Source organism: Octopus bimaculoides, chromosome 14 (genome assembly GCF_046866305.1).
Source record: "Octopus bimaculoides isolate indiv1 chromosome 14, ASM4686630v1, whole genome shotgun sequence".
NCBI classification, from domain to species: Eukaryota; Metazoa; Mollusca; class Cephalopoda; order Octopoda; family Octopodidae; genus Octopus; species Octopus bimaculoides.
In genome coordinates, this window is record NC_142941.1 from 5,961,609 (window position 1) to 5,978,208 (window position 16,600).

The following is a 16,600-nucleotide window of genomic DNA, read 5'->3' on the forward strand; positions in this document are numbered from 1 at the left end:
AAACACTGTGTCTATGTGATTTTAAACTGATTCATCTTTGTTTTCAGATACAACTGGAGTTTATATATGATGTTTTAGTCGAGAACATTCTCACCGGAGATTATGATATAAATGTGAATAATATATCAAAGGAATTCTCTAGAATAAAGGAAACAGATCATTCAACAAGAGTATCAATTTTAGAGCATCAGTTTCAGGTAAGCCAGAAAGGATGTAATTGCGATTGAAGAAGTGATCAATTTTTATTGAAACTGATGGAAAAGTCAGCTTGCAAAACGTTTTAATACACTGTTTCATCATTATCTTATCTGTTCTATATTCATTAAATAAAGGTATTTTCCTTTGTATTTTACCATGGCTCCAACATTTGTTGTGCTTAAACTAGACAACCATTTTTTTTTATATAATTTCAAGGATGTAATAAAACAAGTCGAAGTGCGTGACATGGACATTGCATTAAAAGAGGGTGGTAAGTTGAAAATATATTTAAAAACGCAGCTTGTGAACGCATGGCAGTACTAATTAACATCATTTGTGTTTAAATTTCTTCGTCAATCGCATTTTAAAATTCTAATGGCGTTGAGTAAAAAAGTACATATAACTAAATTATTTGATATTGGAGCATGAAATCTAAGTTTCACTACACTCAAATCCTTCAATTATTTTAATTAACTAACATAGATTTTCAAAAGTGATTTTTCCATTTCAATACACAACTGTTTAAATTAAATTCCACTTCTAATCCATGCATCGTCCATATCACTGCATGTCATATTTCAAGTAATGTACCCCTAATCGCATGTCATTTTTGTATGGAATGCACGTATGAATGAATGTTTCGCGAAGGAAAATAAGAATTGAAGAACTTCAGGCAGATACCTTTGCAAGTACTTCATATGATGAATCTGGCTAAGGGAATGAGCTTTGAAGAGTATAGTAATCCGTGTGGGTTAGTTTTATCTTGTGACACATACAAACTGTTAATCCGAAGTCATTCACCAGGCGGATAATTTCCCTTCGTGTTTGTTTACTCAAACTTAAAGTCTCACACACATACACAAGCCCACACATACACATACATACATATTATATTATCATTATTGCTTGAGAGAGCAGCACATGCCACATAACACTTATTAATACTCATTAATACTTGGATTATATAAATTTTTCAATACACGTGGAAATGCGTCTCCCAAGAGTCCTGATGGGTTTCAATTCTTAATAACTTCCTTAACTTCACAAATAAATGCATCAAGTTTTGATATAATATAAAAGATATAATGGAAATTATTATGCACGCGTCAAATTTTACAACGCTACTACATCACATATGAAAAATGATATCACTTAAGCCGCAGTCGTCCTCGGTTTCACACGCCCTTGTTCTTTCCAAAACTTGCACCATAACACCCTCAAAAGTTTCAAACTCAACTTCTCTGATTTCTCTATTGATGTTCTCCATCAATTGCACCAGGGTCTCCGGTTTGTTGATGTAAACCTTCTCTTTCAGTTATCCCCACAAGAAAAAATCCGGGCTAGTGGATTCTGGGGAACGTGAAGGCTAGTTGACATTGCCGTAGCGGGGGATTTTATTTCTTGATAGATCGGTCAACCATAACATCTTTAATTTCGAAATATAACAACTTTTTAATATCCAAGTAATTTCTTTCCTCAAACTAAAATAATTCCTACACTTTCTACTTACAGATCTCAACTTCAGCTTTTATCATTTTGTTAAAACAAATACGCTTAGTGTTATATTCTTTTCTACTCTAGGCACAAGACCCGAAATCTTTGGGGAAGGGGGATAGTCGATTAGATCGACCCCAATATGCAACTGGTACTTAATTTATGGACCCCGAAAGGATGACAGGCAAAGTCGACCTCTGCAGAATTTGAACTCGCGTAGACAGACGAAATACCGCTAAGCATTTCGCTCAGCGTGCTAACGTTTCTGCCAGCTCGCCGCCTTACGTTTAGCATTCGTATGAACAAGATGAAATAAATATTTTCCATATTTCTGATTAAATATTTCATAATTATACATATTGGGTGTTACTTTCAAATGACTTAGTGTCAAAGCTTAATATAGCGAGAATATACTTTATAACTGAAGTTTAGCAGGTTAAACGGTCAGCATGCTTATCTCTTTTCAGTTTCAAACTGGTTCTTTTAATGTGTAATTAACTCTAAAAATGTATTTTATGGAATTCATTAATTTAGCTATTTATTATCATGCTCTCTGAGTTAATTTTCTAGAAAATAACTGGGGTTTTTCTTTTTCAGAAATCGAAGGAGAGTATGCGAATTTCAATATCAGCGGAGTCTTCATTGATGTAAGTAAATTACTTTCGTACTTTTTATTATTTTACTTTAAAACTTCTGGGTTTAGATTGGCATTTTTATATCTGATGTAGTCGCTAGCAGCTAATGAGACTTTGACAGGCCTCACACGTTGGAATGACACGGACATTACAGCTAGAGTGAGAGATCTGTGCCTAGTAGTCATTTTCAAATGGAGTAAAATGGAGCAGCAAGTGCCTTACACAAGGACTCAATAAGAACTCACAGCATTAAGCAGAAAACCTAATCACTCAGTCATGTGCCTTCTTACACACACACACACACACACACACACACACACACACACACACACACACACACGCACACACACATGTGCACATAGACGCAGATATACACATATTTATTCCTATTACTATCATAATATCCCTCTAACGCAATCAACTTTCCAATGTTATAATCTTTGACTACGGCAATTTAGAATGTAGTGATTTAAAGATAGAGATAAATTTCGGCTGGTCTCGATGGATTCCGATGATTTGAACATGTAGCAACACCATCTTGCGCAAGACCTTCTCATGCTACTCTCGTTCTGCATGTTGCAGACAGTGCGATATGTATGTTTAATTAATCTATAGACCCTTACTGCAGACGTGGTTCCCTACTCATGGGAAATACTATAAACTACGGGTTCCTTTTAATACATTCTTGTTCTTCGTTTGTATATACACTGCCCACGGACATATGGCGTAGTGGTTAAGAGCGCGGGCTACTGACCCCAAGATTCCGAGTTCGATTTCAGGCAGTGACCTGAATAATAATAATAATAATAATAATAATAATAATAATAATAATAACAACAGCAACATCGAAAAATACCTTAGGAATGAGAACCCAGGTTCAAAATTTCCCCAAGAAACCTAATAAGCCGAAACGTTGTGTTAACAACAAACAAGATGAGAACAAATATCTGTCAAATGTAAATAATGTAAATAATGTACATAATTCCTCAGCTCTTAAATATAGAACTATACACTGCTCTATTTGGTAGGTGTCATTTTATTTGAATCAGTGTTTATATGATATTATTACAATGAAACTGGATTATTTAATTTCCTTGAACACTTTCCGACATTTCGCACAAGGAAATATTCTGGTTACATTTATGAAATACATATTTGTATGAAATATATACATACAAGCATATACATGTATGTATATATATATATATATATATGTGTGTGTGTGTGTGTGTGTGTGTGTGTGTGTGTGTGTGTGTACCATCAAAAGAGAATACTTGCAGGAAGTAATAAAGTATGAATTTCATACACAGAATATCATGGAAGATTTATAGTTCCGATAAGAAACTTGATCAAGAAAATAAAGGAATTGATCAAGATACCACCAAAGAAGCAATTATAATTTAAAAAAAAACATTTTAAAAGCAAGAAGATACCCACCACCTAATAAACACCTTGACGCATTTGAAGACGAGTTATGGCCACAGTCAAATGACTGACACGAGTAAAGAGTATACCAATTTTCAATATTGAGTACATTAATGTATTTAAAGTATGTTAATGTTAATGTGCAACAGCTTCAGTAGAGGTTGGACGATTGTAAAGAAATCCACAAACGTCTTACTTTGGGAGGTTAACAGAGCAGTGATTAGCATAAATGGGTCATCGTTTATAGAACGACCGATAAAAGTTGGGAACGAATACGATCATCGGCCGATAATTAAGTGAAATATTCGTTGTTTGGTTTACGTTCTTTAATGTGTTGGTAGCATGTTTTAAAGGTATGAAAAGAGCCTAATTAAATGAATTTGGTGTGCAGAAGATATTTCACTCTTACAAAAAATACTTCGTTATAGTAAGACAAAACTTACGAATTAAGACTAAACCTGTATTTACTTTTCCTTGTCTGGTCTCCAGCTTTATATTTTTCTTCCTGTTTTTCTTTTGTATATAGGGTCCTTTTAGTGAAAAAGAATTGTTTGTTACAAAATCTCCAAACGAAAACGATGCTCTGGAGTTTTTGAGGTGTATGCGCAAAAGAGGTTACCTAAATATCGTAGCATTTGATTCAAGCGAGGTAAAACTACAGATATTTTGTTTTCATACTAAAGTTGTCACTAACTATGTCATTGTTTCTAATTTATTGGTATCCAAATTGTAATAATCCCAGTTATTTCTTTCAAGAGATGCTGTACATTTTGAAAGCTGAGAGATATATTGCTAATGCTAACTTAATATATAATATTAGGTGGAGATTTTCAGGTTGTTAGTCATCAGATTTTGTTGGCACCATTGTATGTGTTTCCCCATTACTCTTCCTGAACAGAAGCATCGGAGAATTCTTCAGGACAACAGTGGATGTTAGACAAGGATATCTCCTCTCTCCGGTTCTTTTCAACATCTTCCTGGGGAACATCATGCAGGAAACACTTCAAAACTTCAAAACACGTAGTATCTCGTGTCTCTTCTGAAGTAGGGTGTTATCCTAAACATCAGATACGTTCCTTCGCAACGGGATAACAGGGTATCGTAGTCACGCCAATATCATAGTATCGCTACAATATGAAAAGGAAGAGACACCTAGGATGGAAAGACGTTGAATAGGTCAGAGGATGTGTAAGGAAAGATTTCCAGACAAAGTACATAAAATAAGAACAATAATAAATCTGAAGTGAAGAACTTGTATACGGTGCGTATGTTTATTTGGCAAGAAAAACACCCACCATCCCAAAACAACAATATTTTACAAATGTTTTATGTAGTATTTATAAGCATTTTCTGGGGTCTCATTTACCTAAAAAGATTACAAACTCTAAAGAATACATCATTTCTTATGATTATCTGCTTGGTGTGTGGCGAGGTACATCATACCAAAATGAGCTGCTCAGTTAATTATATGATGTAGACCTTTATCGGATTGATAATTTCTCCTATAATATTTTAACTTATATCAATATTAATATTTCTGTCTTTTTTTTCGTTTTTCTACATAGGAAACACCTACTTACTTGCCTAGGACATTAAATGAAACTGTTAAAATTGGGCCATATCTCCTGGAACTAATAAATGTTGAAGGAAAAGATGTTTGTATACATAGAGTTTTGAAGGTTGAGTTTGATAACAATGTAAGCTAATTTCATGTTTAAAATTTTGAAAATGATATTACAGCTTAATGAAAGCAATACCTCATATTCCTGCATTGTAATATATTATTATATTTTGTTGGTTCATAATAACAACATAATTAAGGACTCTTGTTTCAGTAAGATGACAAAATCTTCCCGTACGTGACCGTTTACTCTGACTTGTGAATGCAGCTATCCAGCCCCTGAGAAAGGATCCGAAACCGGATGCTTTAAGAATAGACACCATTTACAGGTGGTCAACCCTATGGAAAACTTTCAATTGACCTTAGCTGATTTGTGCCATGTTCATTGACAGCTCTCTCACTCTATGATGTATCAGATGAGGTTGAGGTCGTCGTGGATCGCTCTGCTTGGGGTGACATGTACGCCGCTAGCCCAGAAGGAATATAAGAGACGCCACGACAATGTAGCCAGGCTTGTCCATTGGACACTTTGCAACAAGTATGGACTTGACAGAGCAAAAAATTGTCTTAACTGAGAAGAAGTCTTAATTGAGAAAGAAAAGAAACTATGCTGGATCATAGACATAGCATACCCAGCTGACCACAAGGTATGCGATAAGGAAGAAAGAAAAGTCGAGAGATATGACAGATTAGCTTGGGAAGTTAAGCAGTTGTGGTCGCTGAAAAAGGTAGCAGTAGTACCAATAATTGTCGGAGCCCTGGTAACAGTGAGCAAAAATCTCGAGAAGTATGTGGAACAAATATGGGCTGCAATAAGGGTGGAGCAGTTGCAGAAAACAGCACTGCTTGGAACTGCTCGAAAACTCCGGAAGGTACTAGAAAAATTAGAGGTGTTACCTCAGTTTACTGGTAGTGAATAGCTGACACTGAAAACCCAAAGAGTTTCTTTCAATTTTTATTCCCATTTTATTCACAATATTTTTTCATATTGCAGTCGAGGATCGAAGAATTTGAGATCAATCATTTCCAGGTTACCATATGGGCGGACGGAAATTATCCATCATGCGCAGAGATTTTACAACTAAGTGATATTCTCAGCGCTCATCAAAATGAGCAGTTCAATAAAAAAATTGCTGTGTATTGTAGGTAAGCGAAAATATTGATAAATTCACAAATTCACCCTACGATAGTCACTGACATTCAAGAATATTCATAGTTTCATTTCGATAGCTGGAATATAGAATAGTGTTAAACAAAGAAAATAACACTGAATTGACTGTAATATTTGTTATTACAAAGGTATATCTGTCAACTTCGTGATGTGAGAACCTCGCGATGGCTTCGCTGTCGTGACAACAAGTAAAACTAGGATTAACAGAAAAGGAGAGATTTGTAGATGCAAAAATTATGAGTGACATATATAAAAATGGTAGATCACGAAGTATTCAAGTTGAAATCTATATAAAGTATACAACACAACAAATACACAAAGTATACAAGGTGACAGATATACACATTATGCAAAATGGCAGATATAGAAATATACATGTCAAGTAGTAGACATAAAATAAAGTGATATATAGAAAGGTGACGGATATACCTAAGTATACGAACATCGTCTACTTCGTTATTTATCAGTTTGTCCATATAAGTAAACAATGATTTTTAACGGAACTTCTACACACAATTGTAGAGATATATCTTGTCTCTGTACATAACTGGAAATTTTGTCAGAATCATAATTTTACAATGTTAGAATCTATTATTCACATGTTTTTTAACGGTATACTTTTCTCATCCTTCTTTCATGTAAAGTAAAAATTTCCATAAAAGTGGTTTGCTGTGCATCATTCACATTTTAAAAGATGCAATAACCAGTCAATCAGTAATCAACATAGTTCGATTGGTTCGACTGATCAAGAAAATAGAACCAAATATAATACCTGACTGTGTAAGTATAGCAACATTTTTTCTCACTTTGTTTTATGTGCTTCAACCAAGTCTTTGCAAAATATCAGAGAGAAAAATCTGTCGTTAAAATTTTTATTTGAACACTTTTCTGAAAACTTTTTCAAGTTTGGAGATCATTTATACATTAATGACTATTGGAATAAGTTCTTTCATTATCTTACACTGAAATATACAGACAGTGAGTCGTACATATGTGGATGAATTTGATTAGCAGACTATATAGTATTGAAAGAACTGAAACATTTCCCTTGCTACCCTAGACATTTTTACACGTATTATTTTGACATTGTAAATCTGGAGATCTTGCGAGTTTAAATTTCATTGTTAATGATAGGTAAATATTTCTCTCAATTTAGATAAACATATTCAACAGTACAGCAGAAGGCGACCACATCAATGAACTTTATACTTACTAATTAATAAGTAACCAGTGGTTGATCACTGAGTTAGGAAATTTTATATGTTACTGTACAAAATCTGTAAATCACCATTATTTTAATCTCGATATTATGAGTGGAAATGAGTAGGACTTTTTAACCATTTATATCCGGGATCACTAAAATACAGTTCACAATCACTTTGTTTAGGACAATATTATCTAATTAGACACACATCTCTAACATGCTCCATATTTTAGAAGATAATATATCTTCATATAAGAAATATATCTGTGTAAATTAGTGCCAAGTGACTATTTCGAAAGTGGTTTTTATTAGACGTGGAAGGAATTTATAATGCAAAGTAAAGGATACAGTAAAATGAAATAATTGTGTATTAAGTAATTTTAATTGATTTGATTGTGTAACTCATATTTATTTCTTTGACAGGAATCCTACGCCTTTATTTGGGAAGTTGCTGCATATTTACAGAACGAATCGTCTCTATACGCCAATTTTGTACAGTGATGCGTAGGAGTGAATTTTTTTGGAGACCCCCCCCCCCCCCATTATTCAAAACAATTACTTCTTTGTTGGATAAAGAAAACAAAAGCCTCGCGAGAATTTTTATAGTATCTACCAAAGGAAATGGAAAACCATTTCAAGAAGATAAGAATTCGTCTCTCAAAATTAATTTACATGCTACGGGGAAGGCTTCATCTTTGTTTACACATATAAGCCAACTATGAGCATAATTCGGTAATAATACCTTATGCTAATTACAGTAGCCAAAAGTAATTCGGAACACTTTTTTTTTCATGAAATGTCAATGTAAATTCATCAGGAAGCCTCAGAAAGAATGCGCTGAATTTATGGTTTTCAATAAACGAAAATATGTCTCTCCTTGCCTACAAATAAATGGTTGAGGTTTTTCTCTCTTATACAAGTCAATTAACTTTGAAATATAAATATTGATATCTTGGAATTATTACAACTTTTCTTTGAGACTTGGCCACAATTGGCGATAAATTCTCTTTTGTTGTCTCCAACTGAGAAGATTATCAACTAATTTTTATTTTTCTGTTGTGTGTATACAGCATTCAGTATATCACCGGTTAACATAGTTATCCAAATCTATGTCATTTAATCTTTTGAGTCATTGCCCTTATTCACATTTTTCTTAATTATATATCTTACAATATTTTATCTGCTGATTTATTACAATCAGTTTCCTTTGCCCCTTTCTCCATTTTCAATATTTTGTTCTTTCACTTTTTTTATCCTTTCTTATATTTAATCAACACACTTGATAACCTACATTTTAATATGATATAACGTTTGACATTCCTACAATTACAAGAGGTAACCTTCAGCTAATTCGAAACAGCGATCAAAGTTTTAATAGAAAACAATTCATATAGCACAGTTACCCTCTCAATTGATACACCACCGCTTCATGTACCTTTTCTCTTGTCTTTATTCATACAAGGTTGTTAGCTTCTTTCATATAATGTTGCTGCCATTTCAGTTAATAGTATCCTTCAGTTCAAATATAACTGGTGTCTTCCAAATTTATATACTATGGTGCCATTATTACTGAAATAGCTCGCCTGTCATCTCAATACGTATACAATTGTTATCCTGTCTATCTATATACCCTTGATAACCATCGCATTTATACACAGTGTGTATCCTCGCCGATAAGACTCATGTCCCAGGCGTTTTTCACAAGTCATATACTGACGCTTTCCTCTCAGGTCATACACTTCAAAAGTTTCTCTATCTAATGCTAATGTTCTCACTATTCATACAGAAACTCTTGCTTTCTCGATTCATGGACATGCAGTTGGTGTCAATATCGTTGCTTAGATCAAGAAAATATTGATCAGCAATATTTTAGTTCAGTCAACCACATTTTGCCTGGTGCTCAGTCAAAAAAAAACCCTCCTATAATATCTATATAAATAATCGAATCTGTGACCAACAACAAATGCTTATATATATATATGTATAAATCAATATAATCGTGTAAATTTTTGTGCAATCTGTATAAATGAAGTTATGATTATAAATTCTGGTCAGTCATGCGAATTAATAAATTTATCTATATCTATAAACGTTGATGTTTGTCATTTTGTTCTAAAACACGTCACTATACACCAAAATTATCTCGAAATAATACATGGGCTAAAACAGGGATTACTCGAGAAAGCAGATGGTAAAAAACTGATTTTTGTAATGAAATGGTAAGCTCTACACTTCTCTCTGTTTCACTCTTTATTTTCTTCTCTTTCGCATACACAACAACTCCATACCACCCCCATAAACGCGTGCGCACATTTTACCATTCATCTCTCTCACACAACATTGCATATTTTGAGTATTTTATTTTCAAATATTTTGTACAAAGCTAACAATTTAGGTGGGTAGGGTGATCGATTACATCGATTCCAGTGCTCACTACTATTTATTTTATCAAATCCGAAACGTTGAAGTGCATAGCCGCCCTCGGCTGAATTTGAACTCAGAATGTAGCGATTGGGAAATAATCCCGCTATGCATTTTGTCACTGCTCTAAAAAGCTACTCACTCGACGCTCCATTCACCACACTATTTCTAAGCAGGTTTGATACCTTGTGCGTCCTTAAGCTCAGTCCTAGTACCATGCACACGATGAATGTTTGTGTTTCTATGTAGTCACATTCCGGTTCACTAACTGTGCAGAACAGCGAAGATATGATGGACTAAAAGAAGATTAGGCTGCGCCCATTAAACAACTGGTACTCTTTTTCAGTTATGTAAATTGCAGCAATGTAAAACGAAGCATCTTGCTGAATAACACAACATGTTTTCCAGTACATGCATCCAATATACTACATTATGCTCGTGAGCTGACGGCTCTAGCCACTAGCCCCGCTAAGAATGCCTTCTGCATAGTTTCTCCTCTACCAGACTCCACAGGCACTTGTCGGACTTTGACTCGAGTATAAGACAATTGTCTAAGTTGCGTGCAGTAGGATCGAGCCACACAATCATGAGTACCGCTTATTTGATTGATCCTGGAATCATTTAAAGTTGCCCTTGGCGTAATCTGAACTCAGGATGCCCTAACGCTTTGATTGTTCGGCTCACCGTCCTACTGCTAAATACCGTAAGCTCTTTTTATTAGCAACCGAAGGCTACAAAGGAAAGGGCAATGGCAATAGAAAGTTATAAAAAAAAAATTGAGGTCTCATATAGAATCGATTAGGGGAAGAAAGCAGCCAGCAAAATTATATTAGCTCACGTTTAATAATTGAGATGTGTTGAAGGGAGGCTATTTTCGATCACAATACATCACTGTATTGTCAAGTATTTTATCAACCTCCGAAGTATGGAAAGTAAAATTTATGGAAAGCCATGCCGCTTATCTAGCGCGACAAAGCCTGGCGGAGCGAATCCCTCTCCTGGCTAAACCCATTTCTACAGCTGAGTGGACTGGAGCAACATGAAGTGAAGTGTTTTTGCTCAAGGACACAATGCATCGCCCGGTCCAGGAATCGAAACAGCAATCTTAATCATTACGTAATGGGGCGAAAATATACTGGGAAGTATTTTGTCCATTACTCACCCCAATCTGTTAATCTTTTTCCCCCACCTTTTGGCACAAACCCAGGCGATACTACTGATCCGAGTATTTCACTGGTACTTTATTTATTTTTTTCAAATCCGAAACAATGAAAGATTAAGTTGAGCTCGATTGGAATCGAACTCAGGCTGTAAAGAGCCAGAAAAATATCCACTAAACATTTTGCCAATGCGCCAACGATTTTACTCGCTCAACGCCGTATATAAGTGTTGCAAATTTAGGCAGTGGGTATTAATTTAATACGTGGAGGCGCAATGGCCCAGTGGTTAGGGCAGCGGACTCGCAGTCATAGGATCGCGGTTTCGATTCCCAGACCGGGCGTTGTGAGTGTTTATTGAGCGAAAACATCCAAAGTTCCACGAGGCTCCATAACTGTCTCTCGCTCTTACTTCCTGTTTCTGTTGTGCCTGTAATTCAAAGGGTCAGCCTTGTCACACTGTGTCACGCTGAATATTCCCGAGAACTACGTTAAGGGTACACGTGTCTGTGGAGTGCTCAGTCACTTGCACGTTAATTTCACGAGCAGGCTGTTCTGTTGATCGGATCAACTGGAACCCTTGACGTCGTAAGCGACGGAGTGCCAACAAACAACAACAACATTAATCTAGTACACTTACCCCAGTACTGGACTGATACTTTAATTTTTCCACTCCGGCGGGAGGAAAGAGTAAATTGACCGCTGTCGAATTTGAACTCAGAACGTATGGAGTCGGAAGAAATACTACTTTCTAAATTTTGCCAGCGCGCCACTGTGATAATAATAATAATAATAATTGTTTATAATATAGGTACAAGCGAGCTGGCAGAATAGTTAGCACTCCGGGGCGAAATGTTTAGCGGTATTTCGTCTGTCTTTACGCTCTGAGTTCAAATTCTGCCGAAGTCGATTTTGCCTTTCATCCTTTCGGGGTCCGTAAATTAAGTGCCAGTTGCGTACTGGGGTCGATCTAATCGACTGGCCCCCCTTCCCCAAAATTTCGGGCCTTGAGTAGAAAAGTTATTTTATCGATCTTGGAAGGACGAAAAGTAAAATTGACGTACACATTCGCTCGCGTATTAACACACACACATATCTGTAAATATATACACAAACACAAAAGAAAACATTGAATAAAAACTCAAATACAGGAAATACAGAGAAATATTTATTCTTTCAAGTTGACAGTAACTTCGAAGGTTAATTAATTCTTCTCAAATAACAATGACAAAGTGAAGAAATGAAAGCTTGCCGTTTATTTATGTACAGATCAGTGTTGTTTAAGCTGTAAGAATGTGATATAATGAGTGACAGGGAATTGTGATGACAAAGTAATGAAGTCCCAATACAAGTGAGGTTGCCTCTAATATGAGAAATAGGAGATATGGTGATACATGGTTTAGACGGTAGGGAGAATTGAGTATGCTCGGGAATGCTTAATGTTTATGCGTTTAATGTCTTCCTAACAATTTATGAAGACATTATACAGATCGTCTTGAACTGAAAACGGCTTTAGTTTGAAATATAGAATATCAGATAAAACAGAAAATATTTGAAATTATGTAAGATTCAGGTGGTTTACAGATTAATATTTCAAACAAAATATTAATCTTACGTTTAAAATCTTAACATCACAAGGTGTAATTAAGGTAAAGATTATTTTTCAAAGGATTTCCACAATACCTTTCTCTCATAAAACATTGGATTTTGATAAGTTAACAGTATAATAATTTATGTGGCTATCAGGTTTATTATAGTTATTTTCAGAGACATCAATATAAATAGCCACATGATCTCCTATTTATAGCTAACCGACTGGAAACAGCTAGACCAGGGTTCACAAATTATTTTTTCACAAAATATATTTGCGTGCTTCATATTAAAAGGAAAAAAATCAGAATGGGTACGGTTTAGACTTGGCCAAAATCACGAATAAATAATGAGACACTAAAGAATTATGAGAAATAAGTTCACGGTAAAATAACGGGTAAATTAAGGTACATATTCAAACTAATTACTAGACACAAAAGATATATTATTATTTGTTGTTTTTGTTAATTTTACTGTAAGTAATTTGAGAAATGTTGTTTGAAATAAACAATTTGCATGTTGAATGTGAATCTAGTGGTGTTCCACCTAGTGGCAGAACTACTACAGTGGCACATAATTGCAAGGTATTGGTTTTGAGGAATTGCTAATTTATTCCAAGTAGGGAACATTGTCTGTATGTCTGTATGTGTGTGTGTGTGTGTGTGTATATATCTACATTTATATTTCTCTTTATGTGAATGTGTGCAAATGTTTATATAAACATAAATGCAAGCATGTGTATATATAAACATATATGTATGCATGTATATATATAAACATATATGTATGCATGTATATATATATATACATATATATATATATATATATATATATATATATATATATATATATATATATATATATATATACATATATATATATATGTATATATATATATATATATATATATATATATATATATATATATATATATATATATATATTTCAACATATGTATTCATGCAGAATATATACATACACATAAATATATACGTGTGTGTATACCTATATAAACATATATGTATGTGTGTGTATGTCTGTGTCTGTGTGTTATATAACAAATAAAGGAATGGCGATATCGTTATCACATTCACTGCTCAGTTATTTTGTTACGATCGTTTCAGTAATAAGTGTTACAGTTAGACCATTTAACGCCCTCGAACATATTAACAATGATTATGGATTATTATGTGCTATTAAAAGAGAACTCGAAGCTGTCATTTCATCATGTCATTCAAACAGTGTAATACGATTGTAGATGGATAAGCATAGTAATAATTACAATTAGTGAAAGGACTTAGAATGTCTTAGAGAGAAAGTAACTCGTTTGACATACTAGAAAGATGTGTGCAGTAAAGATATTAAATACACAAAAAGCTAATATACAAATAGATACTATCGATTGTGTCACCAAATCCACAAACACAAAAGAGCAAAGGATGGATAATGTACTGTGCATTCTAGATAGAAGAGAGGTTATCCAAATATGAGTAGCAGCAAACAGAGATTTCCAAAGGGAAATTTATGAGGTCAGTGGGGTGAGTCACGATGAACACGATAGAAGTAAATAGGAGAGAGAGAGTAAGAGAGAGGGAGAGAAAAGAAAGAAGAACAGAAGGAGAAGTAAATATTCTCGTAACTATAGCATTAGTAGCAATACAACCAATAATTCTTCACTAACTAGTAAACCTGATAGTATGTGTAACTTTAGGGATCGATATAGTTGCCCTTTTAGTAACCACAGTTTACATATAAATTTAGTATAGAAATGTTCCCACAATACACCCGATGAAACATACTGCTATATAAGTGCTTCAGCGTCAATATTCAAATCTAACTGGAGTAACCATTTACATTCTTACAATAATAAGTGCAAGTTACATAATACGTAAATAGCGAAATTTACTCCACATCTTAAATATAGAAACATTAATTCCTTTATTTCCGGCTCAGTGTAGAAAGGGTGGTATCAGTTGCAATTTGTGTTGAATGGAGGCACTTGAAATCCTAATATGTAAGTTTGGACTCGTGAATAAATCTAATGACTTATTAATCCGCAATTAAATATTTCATTTAGCTAGCTTTCATAAAATTATTTCTATCTATTGCACTTGAATTTTCATTGTTACTATGATTTTTCTGTGAAATATTTCCATACTTATATTCTAGCAACCATTTTTAATCATTTGTAAAGGCATTAAGTATTTCGAGAATATTAATCAACCGATTATTATCTCATTCTTATGTGTCTTAATGATTCCCACTTCAGTGTTTTATAATCATTTATTGATTCTGTATATTATAATAATTATATTGTTTTACAATTTTATAATTAATACTCTGGACAGAATGCTAGGCGATATTTCTTCCACTTTTACGTTCTGAGTTCAAATTCCGCCAAAGTTGGCCTTGCCCTTCATCCTATCAGGGTCGATAAAATAAGCACCATTTGAGCATCAGCTGATGTTACGGATTTGTCCTTTTCCCCTAAAATTTCTGACTTATACCAAAATTCGAAGCCATAATTATGTTATTAATATTACATTGTCTTAATATTATATTATCTTATTACATTTTGACTCAGTTTACAATTCGATTTGATGGGACATGAATCAGCCACTTTAATATCAAGTATTAATTTTATTTTTAAAATTCTCCATAGATCTTTTCTCATATATTCTTTTCCTTCTCTGTCCTTCTCTTTCCCTTGCTTCTCTTTATCTACCCATCACTTTGTTATTTCTGATGTTCCTCCTGACTTAACTCCCACCCCGCTAAATATCTCTTTTATAATATCTCTGGGGTTGCTGCTACTCATTTGTGAATACCTTCCCTTCTGCTCAGAATACGTACTACATTATCTCCCCTTTGTCTCGTTTGTGTCTGTGGCGTTGGCATTACAATCAATAATATCAAGTTGTAAATGCGCCTTCCTATCTATTTAATAGCTTTAACTCGGTAATGCAAAATAGTGTTTCCCTATGGCGTCCTAAACTCCTCCCATTAATTCTATTTATAATTGTGTTTGTCTCATGTACAATCGCATTACACTGATTCAAAGCCGTGATGAAATGACAGCTTTGGGTTTTCGTTTAATATCGTATGAAGCCCTATGACCCTATGTTTATATATATTTATATTCTAGCACGTTAAAGGATCTAAATATCTCACCTGTTATAGAAACGAACGTAACAGGATAATAAATGTGATATCAATATCGTCACTTCTTTATTTGTTTTATTTTACATTCTGTCAGTTTGCTTTCCACGAATTTCAAAGACTTATGACATACCTGATTGTTTTTCTCCTTTATACATCCCGTTAGCCTAGAGTTCGCCTGAGTCCTGACTGGAGTCGTCACCTGGATCTCACGAATTTCACTGTACTTACTCTGTGTGTGTGTTTTATGTATGTGCGCACAGACACATACAACTCACTGAAACTTAATAATTTGATGGCTTTAAATGAAAATTATGAGGAACAAGTAAAAATATGTAAATTCATAGATACTGGGACGCTAACCGCGTCTAAGACGAAGCAATTAAATAAATGCATTCAATATTGGAACTGTTCTAGCTTTTAAGTTGTGGATAGATTATTTGGTATCATAGAATATTATGTGTGTGATATGATTACTGAATTGCAACGCTATGATACTTTAATGAGTCGTTAATATTTAATGGG

At 34.2% G+C, this 16,600-nt stretch overlaps 1 protein-coding gene across 3 annotated transcripts in view; it reads left to right on the forward strand.

Annotated features, from left to right (window-relative positions):
* The window catches only part of LOC106876629 (uncharacterized), a 72,016-nt gene extending 62,178 nt beyond the window's left edge, over window positions 1-9,838 (forward strand). For 2 of the 3 annotated variants that reach the window (XM_089363160.1, XM_089363162.1), the window contains 8 exons: window positions 48-197; window positions 415-469; window positions 2,290-2,339; window positions 4,279-4,401; window positions 5,318-5,449; window positions 6,368-6,519; window positions 7,189-7,324; window positions 8,172-9,838. In XM_089363160.1, coding sequence (XP_089219286.1) covers window positions 48-197; window positions 415-469; window positions 2,290-2,339; window positions 4,279-4,401; window positions 5,318-5,449; window positions 6,368-6,519; window positions 7,189-7,324; window positions 8,172-8,249 — 876 coding nt within the window. In that variant the 3' untranslated portion in view covers window positions 8,250-9,838. The remainder of the gene's footprint in view (window positions 1-47; window positions 198-414; window positions 470-2,289; window positions 2,340-4,278; window positions 4,402-5,317; window positions 5,450-6,367; window positions 6,520-7,188; window positions 7,325-8,171) is intronic. The other variant, XM_089363161.1, reaches the window with a different exon arrangement.
* Window positions 9,839-16,600: the final 6,762 nt, after the last annotated feature.